Consider the following 9,738-nt stretch of genomic DNA (forward strand, 5'->3'; position numbering starts at 1 on the left):
TCCATCATCTGCCTTAGCATTCCCACACTCCACTTAGCACTAAAAAAAATTTTTCAGACAAAAACGCCACCTTTATAGAAACATTTCACATCATTCCCACCACACTCATCTCACATTAGTCCACATCAATGCAGATGTCAGCATGCACAAATTGCATTGCCCTCAAACTGATTCTGAGCTGTGAATGCAAGTTATGGCAACTGTTGCTGTCAATTCAGCTTTATCAGAAAAAACACCCAGTGGAACCATGGAAACAACATGTGACACAGAAAACATTAACATCAAAGCCAGCACACTGTAATTAGAATTTATTGAAGCCTGTTCAGTCAGGAAAGGTACATGATCTGCTGAGCCTTTGGATTCGGTCCCATGCCTTCCACTGAACACAGTATAAAGCATTAAGCCTTAGGACCATGATACAAAAATTAAAAGCACTCATTTGTGGAAATTTGGCTGCAAGCAAAAATGGAACAACATTTTCCTTTTTTTTAGTGAAGTGAAGTATTGGACTTACAATCACATTTCACAATCTTCATGTGTATCAGACGTAAATCTACCAGCTGCATTTACCATGAAACTCAGAAAATTAGTATCTGCAAGTACATCAGAATGAAAGCTGAAAGATTAGAAATCTTCGGAGATAGAAATAAAATGCATGTCCCCTTTTAAATGTTGAGTTAGTTGTGTTACACAAGACCAAAAATGCGTGCCACCCACCAGCGACAAGGCATAATGACTCGACACGCTACCTGGCACCCTCTGTAGTTGTAGGGCCAAGGCCAGTAGCCACGCAGAGGTTCACACACCCTTTGACAGTGAGTGTAGCCGCGCTGGCATTCGGAGCAGCAGATCCCCTGGTGGTCTAATATGGAGTCAAAGATCATGGCGCTCTCCTCTCTGGCCTCTCCGCTGCGCTGTAGCCATATAAAGCAAAAACAATTTACAAAAGCAAATCCTTCTTTTTAAAGAGCAACTTCAATGTGGAATTCTACAAGACTACATATTTCCTCTTAATTGTCTCTTATTTGCAATTCAAATAATTCAATCTCATCCTCCTGAGACAGCGACTTCAGTTCTCCAAAGCAACATGAACTTTTGAAACCGGTGGGAGTTTTCACTTCAGATCAGAAGTTCAAGTTGGAATGGCAGCTTTCACCTGAGTGACCTGCAATTAAAGCTGCCGATGCAACACCTTAACAGCAGCATTAGTAGAATATGTCCCCCACAGTTGACAGAAAGACTAAATGCAGATTAACACATCCTCACTCTATTTGCTCTTTGAATGAAAATACATCTCTAGCTAGGTTGGCATCTTACGGCTGTATTGATGAAGTCATCTGTAATTGTTTGCAAAACAAAAAAAAAATAATTCAAAATTTCATTTTGAGGTTAGTTTTAAGGCCCAGAGTCTGAGTCTTGAATAAAAAATTCACAGACTCCAGGGTTTTGCTAATCATTAGCATTGCTTTTAATGAAGTCGTTACTCACATGATAGGGGTTTTCAGGGTTGTATGCTGACCCTGAAGCTGCCTCTTCTTCATCCTCAGCTCTGGAGGTGGCATGCTCTGTACGATTCACTGGCTCCCTCGTCTCAGCAGCTGCCTCAATCTCCTCCATGTTTAACTGCCGTTTGGCTCGCAAAGCGTCTCTTTTTTTCCTCTCCCCATCTGTTACAGCATGCACAAGAGGCAAGAGTATTGGGTCAACATCCACAAGATGCCATACACGTCCTCAGAGCTCAATCCTACATAGCTGGAGCTGTCTAACATGTCTTGAATAATTCAATTAGCAGCAGTGATATCAAATAGTGTTGCATATTTCAAGTTCATTCTTTTTTAATTTGAGACTTTGTTAGTCTTCTTCTTCTTCTTTTTGCTTCTTTGCTTCTGAACTAAAATTAGTTTATGTTCAAGATGTTCAAGTGTTTCGCTTACTTCGAAGCCGAGCCTAAATTTTATAAGTGTGTCAGCAGAAAAGAAAAGCAATCACAGCTAAGATTTGAATTAGCAGTAAAAAAAAAAAAAAAAAAAAAAAACAGTGCTTCACTCAGAATAGATCATGCTGAGTTGTTTTGTTTTTTTTTTGTGTTAGAAGAAGGTATACAATTTAAAAGAATTTAAAAGGAGGAGGAGAACCTTTAGGATACATTGGGTGGAGCCAGAAAATAGGAAGTTCTCCACAAAGATCCAGAATTTTGTTGCTTAAAAATGTGGTATCATTCAGTGACTGTTCTGCAGCAACCCAGATGAGAAAGTCCTCATCATCCTTCACAGGCATTATTTCCTCTGTCTGATAAGAAAAATAAAGACAATATCTTTGAATTATTCAAATTAAAGCTGTTTTATCTTTTTTTTTTCCACTCCAAAATTCAGCATTGCATATCAAGCAGCGCACGCACATACCAGGTCAAACATCAGCTTCTCTTTGTTGTGTGCTCCCATGAGGGAAAGGTTTGCTTTGATTTGGGATCTTATATAGCACTTGTCTCCTCCAAAGAACCGGATTCCAGTTATTCCCTGCACCAAATCACAGAGATGCCATGTTTACACTCACAGCTTTGCTACTTTGCAAAGCACACAGAGTGTCTCAACCGAGCCCAGGAAGAAAGAACAAGGACAAACTCACAATTTGAAAGTCATGAATCTCCACAGCTTCCTCAGCTCCGCTCCCAGTTTTAAACCTCTCCAGATTGTTGTCAGAATCAATTTCCATGGAGCCCTCCCTCACCTCCCCATCAATGTTCAAGCTGTAACGAACATTATAAACCTGGCAGAATTTAAAGGGAGATGTAACAATGGCTGATTAGTCAAGTTATGTAAATCACGTAGTTGCAAAACATAGGAGCGGCGATAGAAAACACACCTCCTGTTGATTGTGTTATTCACCCCCCACACAGACATTTTCATTGGAGGAAATCCTCTGTAGTTTTAACATACTGAGAGTTTGAGTAAAGCACCACAGGAGATGCTGCTGCAGACCTTGATGAAGAGCTCTGCCCCACATGTGAGCTCATTAGAACACAAATAAATATTACACTACTGATTATAAAATGAAGAAGAGCTCCAGGACCAATTTAGGGAATTTCTGTGTGCCTTTTAAACAATTTCAATTTTCAGTCCAGATTCACTACTTTCTTTTGATTTCTTTGTTTATTTTGTTAGTTATAACACCAGTTAGAAGAATGACAGTTGTTGAACAATGCTTACATGTTTGTCACTGACTTTCCACAGAGAGAGAGCAGCCAAGGAAGCACAAAACATAAATACTGCACCAGCGATGAAAACAGCAGCTCCAAGTCTCAGCGCACGCCCAACAGAAGGAGAAGCTGCTGCGCTGGATTTCATTTGACCCTATAAGTTCAGAGTAAACAAAGGAGAAGATGACAGGGTCTAAACAATAACCAGGAGAAGAGTTGCTTTGCTTGGAAGCTTAAGACTATATGGAGTTTGAGACTTTAATAACATGTCCCACATGTCAGGTATAATTGTGATCAAGGCTGTCTTACCACAGGCCTGCAGTGTTCAAAACAACAGGATCCATTAGTTGTATCTCGCCTTTTTTCCATAGTCTCCTCTCCTGTTGTTGATGATTCTCTTTCTGGTTGCCTCTCTTTGTGGAAGCCAGGTTATCCACCAGAGGACTATTTGACAAGTGAATGTGACTGACGCAAAGGTAATATAAAATTGCAAAATTCTTCATCTGAATGTTACCTGTGTCTGCAGGTTGCCCACAGCAAGGTGGCCACCCTGTGGTACCAAACTAAAAAAGACATTTGAAGCAGCTTTGTGCTCCTGAGAGATTGGCTGTTGTCATGTCATGTGGATGGTAATGTAATGGTTGGTAAATAGGATGCGGTCTGACCTTTCTGTCAGTGGCTATTTGTTGGAAAATACATAACGGCATAAGTCAGTTATGCTTTCACAAAATATTTATTTATATATCATTTAATAACCCACCTCAATAGCATAATGTTAGACATACAGTGGTTGTGAAAGGTTGTGTCCTCTTCAGAATTTCTTGTATTTCTGCTAAACAACCTCAATAATAATCTCATTTTCACAGGTTTAGAAAATATATAGATAGAAGAGATTATTTGTGGCCATTCATTAACTGGGATTGACTCCATGTTATGTATCTGTGAGTGGAAAAGGGAAGTGAACCCCTGCTTTTCTGCAGCTTTTAGAAACCCCCTTGAGTAGCAATAACAGCAACTTAGCATGTCCAATAACTGTTTATGGTCCATGCATGGGAGATTGGAGGACATTTAGCCCTTTCTGCACGGAACAGCCTCAACTCTGGGATATTGGTGGGCTTCTTACATGAACCGTTCACTTCCTGCTACAAAATTTCTCTTGGATTTAGATCAAGACCATGACTTGGCCATTCCCAGATACTGCGCAGAGAGGCGGTTTGTTCTTTTTTCCCTGCAGCCCTGTCATACATACCATTGTTTTCTCTTAATTGAGTCAGAGATGATAATAGAAATACATTTCTCAAGATAACTTTGAATTGTCTACTAATCCAAAAAGTTGAAATCCTTTTGTCCCACACAGCTATATAAAAAAAAAACAAAAAAGAATAAATACCTATGTAGGATTATTTTGGGCTTTTGTGTGAGAATCTGTGTAAGTTGTTTTAATATTGTGTCCATGAAGAAATATAAAAAAATGGCAAGGTTCAGAAAGTGTCAAGCACCACTGTAACATACTTTTCTTATGTGCAGATTTCCCTAAGTATTTTTCCTGTGTCAACAGGAATGGAATAATACTCTACACCTGGGGAAAACCTGTAGAAAACATCTTCGCTCTTTATGGTCACACTATAAACTTAAAAACAGCCTAGCTTGGAATAATGCATGTATGCACACAAACATAATCGTTGCTAAATCATGAACTTTCCATTGACACAGATAGAGAAAAGTAGTTTGTGGTCAAGGTTTTCTCGACCTCTATCATAACTTAAATACAGGAAAATAGCAAGAAAAATGCTGTTGCTTAGAAACAGATTAAATCACTTTTTGACAATTGGTAAGCTGCAAGGCAATCATGGGAGGTGAAAGGATTCTTTGACCTTTGAGAAATATGCAATTGTGAGGGAATTTGATCTCTAGTGCAATATTTGCATGCAAATTGAAGCAGCACAGTAATCACACTGTGTACAACGAAAAGACAATGAGATTGGCTTCTGCTCTGCTATCAGTTTAGCTGTGATGGTTGGAGAACCACATTTTATTTACTGCAGCTTGTAAGCCTCTGAGGCAAATGGAATGCATTCACTTGGCTAATTGGGGTTATTCTGTATGCTTTATGGGTATTTCCTCAGGACAAAAGGTTGTACTCCGACTGTAAGATAACAACTGAGTCCTGATTGCTACTTAACTGACACTGAACAGCCAAACAGCACTGCTTTTAACTCTTTATTTGTGCAACATTGTGAAAATCTACCACAGACAGGGTAATCTTTCATATTGATTGTTTTCCACACCAGAAAGGCTCTTCTTTTTTCTTTTTCATTTTCTTTTTTTTAGCCTGAATGTCCATAAATCATGCCCTTAAATAGTTACACATGCTCTTAAAAATTCATAATAAAATTTCCCTTTACATTGAATCATTATTAAAAATATATTATTAATTATGTAGAAAATTTTGCATATTACACATGATACAATGAACAGTCTTATATGAGCCAAAAGTCACGTGACCACACTACAAAACACTGCAACAATCCAACATAGTCAATTAAGATGAAAGTATTGTACAGATGTAACACAAAATGTCTTTCAACTTATAGTTTGATCCTTCATTTAAACTGTTTTAAGAGTTTGTGTACTCTGGGATTGAGATTTCATCCGTTTCCTGTATCCTGGCTGGTGTTGGTGGACCAACAAGAATATAATCAAATTCTTGATGTTGTACTTTTTCATACACACTTTGCAGACCGCTAGTTTTGGGAATTTGAGCTGGGTAGTAGTTTTCCCTCCTGGCATCCCGAGGAAGTGTTGCTGTTTTGGAGAATGTAGACAGATGCTGCCCGCAGGCCAGGCTGGTGTTGGGTCTTGTTGCCGAAGGACTCCAGCATCGGTCTGAATGTCCCAACACTTTGCACTCACTAGTACATGCCCAGAGACCTATGGAAAACAAGAGTGTTGTCAGAATATAATATGTATATTTGTTGCCTTGGCTGATTGTTTGATATTAACAGAAAATGCAGTGAGCTCAACTTAAATGGGTCAAAATTAATCTAATATGCAGCCAAATTAATGATAGCTTGATAAATTTTAAAAACTTGGAAAATGGTGTTTTATGTTGTTTATTTGATTAAAAAATTTGTGCTAAATTCAAATATAGAAAACACTAATGAAATGAATGTCCCATCTATATTTTTTAACTCTTGTATCCTGTCATTAAACTTCTGCTTTCTGAACTTTAATGACACTTACTATTCATTGGTGGTGACTCTTTTTTGTGGACATCTCCACTGATGTCAGAATCACTGTCATTGAAGTCACTGTCCCCCTTTCCACTGTCCTTGCCGCTGATGTGGGGATCTCTTGCTGATATTGTTGTGAATGAATTGCCCTTCCATATGGTAATGGGTCTGAGCGTTTCTTTCCCATATCCCGGAAGTGTAGAATAACCCTGCAAACATACAAGAACATCCATTTTAATTCAAAATGCTGGAAATCTAGCAGTCATTGCACAACAGATTTCAAATAAATCAAACAAACCTCGTACCTTCAACTTCCCCTCCATTGTCCTGTTGTTTGACTCAAAGATGCCTGTTGTCTGCCTGCTATCTTCACAGCCTGCTTCTGTTGTGTTGCTGCTGGCCAGAGGAGGATCCTCTGGAAATTGATGGCTATCAAACACTTTGCCTTTGTGGTTGACAATCAATGAATCGATGTGACCGCTTTCAACTTTGTTCACATTTGGTACGTCTTCCTTTTCATCAAACGCTCCGTCTCTTGTCTCTTTTTTCCGCCGGCTGCACATGGTTGTGATGAGAATGATAGCCAGTAGGAGGAGAGAGCAGCTCCCTGCCAGGACGATGATTATTGCAATAGACGTGTCCCATTCAAAGAGCTCCTCGCTACCATTTTGAGCCAAGGAAGGCAAACTAGGTAGAGTACCTTCTATGAAACTGAAAAGTATCACAGCTGTGGAGGTTAGCGAGGGGGATCCATTGTCACTGACTGACACTGTGACTTTGACATTGTCTGTGAGATCATATGTCAGCTGTCGACTCACTCGCACCTTGCCTGTGTCTTTGTTGATAGAGAAGCCCTGATGCCCCCCTTCTGTGATTTTATAGGACAGCTGCGCGTTAATGCCTTCATCAGCATCTGTGGCCTTTATCTGGGTTACAACATAACCTGCAGGTGCATCTCTGGGTAGGAAAACCTCAGCGGATCCTTTGTAAAGGGGGGGCTCTATGATAGAAGGCTGGTTGTCATTCTGATCAACTATTTTTAATCTGATGATAGCAGTGCTCTGCTGCTGCGGTGACCCCCCGTCGCTCGCTTGAATATGTATGTCTAAGTGTTTCATTACCTCATAATTAAAACTTCTCAGTGCATATATTGAGCCTGAAACCGAATTGAGAGACACAAATGTGTTAACAGGGGATCCCATGATGACACTGTCCACAAGTCTGTAAGTAATTTTCCCATTGTTGCCCAGATCCGCGTCGCTGGCCTCAACTGTGGTGATATAAGCGCCTGGGGCGTTGTTTTCCACCACTGTAACTTCATAGACAGATTTGGCAAAGTGGGGGGCGTTGTCGTTCTCGTCGCTGAGTCTGATGGTGTACTGAGTGATTTTTCTCTGTGGAGGTGACCCAAAATCCTCAGCCATGACCGTCAAGTTATACTCACTGATCCTTTCCCTGTCTAGAGCTGCTGCTGTGACTATCATGTAGCTGTCCTCGTGCGCCTGTCGGAGTTTGAAATGGTCGTGGCCGTACAGCGTGCAGTGGACTTGGCTGTTAATGCCAGAGTCTCTGTCCAAGGTGCTGATCAGCGCCACCAGACTGTCCTTGTCTGCTGCCTCGCTGATGTATGCAATCCCTGTCGTGATGGAGGTCATCGGGGTGATACTGATTTCTGGGGCATTGTCATTAACGTCTGTGACGTGAATAATGATTTTGCACACAGAAGGGGTCGGGTTGGGTCCCAGATCAGTCGCCTGCACGTCTATCTCATAGGTGCTTTTGTCCTCAAAATCCACAGGGCTCCTGAGCGTCAGGCGACCGGATTTTTTATCCACTTGGAAAAGTTCTCGGATCTCGTGAGAAACCTGTTTTCCGAACCCGTAGACGACCTCTCCGTTTAAACCCTCATCAGCATCAACTGCGTTTAAGTCCAGGATGACGGTGCCAACCGGTGCGTCCTCTGGCAAACTCACGGAGAAACTGTTCTGGTCGAAAACAGGGCTGTTGTCATTAAAATCAGTCACTTTCACAGTTATTTTTGTTGACCCTGATCTGTATGGATTTCCTCCGTCTGTGGCAACCAACTCGACATTGTATGAGGACTGAGACTCCCTGTCTAGCTCTTTCATTAGAACCAATTCCGCATATTTAACCCCATCCGCTCTCAGGAGCACATCAATGGTGAAATGACTGTTAACAGAAATTTGATAGCTTTGGATGTAGTTTGACCCAACATCCGCGTCCAGAGCAGGGTCTAAGGGGATACGGGACCCAAGCGCTGCATTCTCAGAGATTTCCACAATAGATTCCTTGCTTGGAAACTCTGGAGAATTGTCATTGATGTCCTTTATTTCCACCTCAACGTGAATCAGTTTGTAGCGATCTTTGGAGAAATAAACCACGTCAAATGTGATCAGACACTGTGGAGTGTGTCTGCAGATTCTTTCTCTGTCAATTCGTTCACCGACGCTGAGTTCCCCGTCGCTTTCTCTCACCCTAATGAATGAGTCGTTGAACTGTTTCATCATCCTAAAATTGGTCTTTGAGGAATGAGACAGACTCAAGGACATGTCCTTGGCAAGGTTTCCGATCACCGTACCTGGTGCGTCCTCCTCTCTGGTCTGATATCTCACAGTATTTCCTTCGGATTGAGCCCATGAGGCAAATAAGAACTGATCAATGAAGAAAATAAAAATCCACCGGTGCCAATAAGTTCTAAATGTGCCCCTTATCATCTTGGAGGTGATCTTTCCCACGCTGGGCAGCCTCATTGTGCGCAGAGGAGTTGAGAGCAGTTCACATCTGGAGCAGGCTCTCCATGCAGCTCCCGCTTTTCTGAACTGAAACTGTGCTGAAAGTGAAAGTTCCTCCTCTGGCGCAGCCAGCCAGACACGCTTGTTGCCTTTAACGCAACTCCAACATTCTGCAGCGCCGGGGTTTATACGGCTCCTCATGCTAATGAGGCGAAGTGTGACCAATCCCTCGCTTTAAAATTAAAAATACATCCTTATGGGGGGAAAAAAAAGGCTCTGAGCCTTTTTTTTTTCATTTGAGAAAGACAGAGAGAGAGCGAGAGAGAGAGAAAGAGAGAGAGCGAAGCGAAGTTGCAAAAACAGAAAAAGGGCATAAAGATAAAGCCGTTGCTGGAAGATACGTTCCTGCACAGTTTATCGTCTTATTACAGCCATCACCGAGCGATGGTTTTTATTTAGCAAAAGCTCATTTCTCTTCTTTTGATGTTTGGTTTATTGTCTTTGTGTTTGCCTGCGTCTAGGTGTGGGTGCGCGCAGATCGCGTCCATGCAGACAG

At 41.3% G+C, this 9,738-nt stretch overlaps 2 protein-coding genes across 2 annotated transcripts; both read right to left on the minus strand.

Annotated features, from left to right (window-relative positions):
• Positions 1-686: 686 nt before the first annotated feature.
• On the minus strand, positions 687-3,296 carry cnmd (chondromodulin; the record flags this gene model as incomplete). The annotated part of the gene is made up of 6 exons (XM_079253819.1): positions 3,207-3,296; positions 2,626-2,766; positions 2,403-2,516; positions 2,136-2,289; positions 1,489-1,667; positions 687-914 (listed from the first exon to the last, which is right to left on the minus strand). The coding sequence occupies exons 1-6, from the start codon at positions 3,258-3,260 to the stop codon at positions 687-689; spliced, it is 870 nt and encodes a 289-aa protein (XP_079109945.1). The 5' UTR covers positions 3,261-3,296.
• A 2,517-nt stretch (positions 3,297-5,813) lies between these two features.
• Positions 5,814-9,200, minus strand: LOC306766413 (protocadherin 8; the record flags this gene model as incomplete). The annotated part of the gene is made up of 3 exons (XM_079254169.1): positions 5,814-6,127; positions 6,440-6,638; positions 6,735-9,200. 3 exons carry the CDS (start codon positions 9,198-9,200, stop codon positions 5,814-5,816), a joined length of 2,979 nt encoding a protein of 992 aa, XP_079110295.1.
• Between the last annotated feature and the right edge of the window lie 538 nt (positions 9,201-9,738).

This window comes from Telmatherina bonti, assembly GCF_933228915.1.
Source record: "Telmatherina bonti genome assembly, chromosome: 15".
Lineage (NCBI taxonomy): Eukaryota > Metazoa > Chordata > Actinopteri > Atheriniformes > Telmatherinidae > Telmatherina > Telmatherina bonti.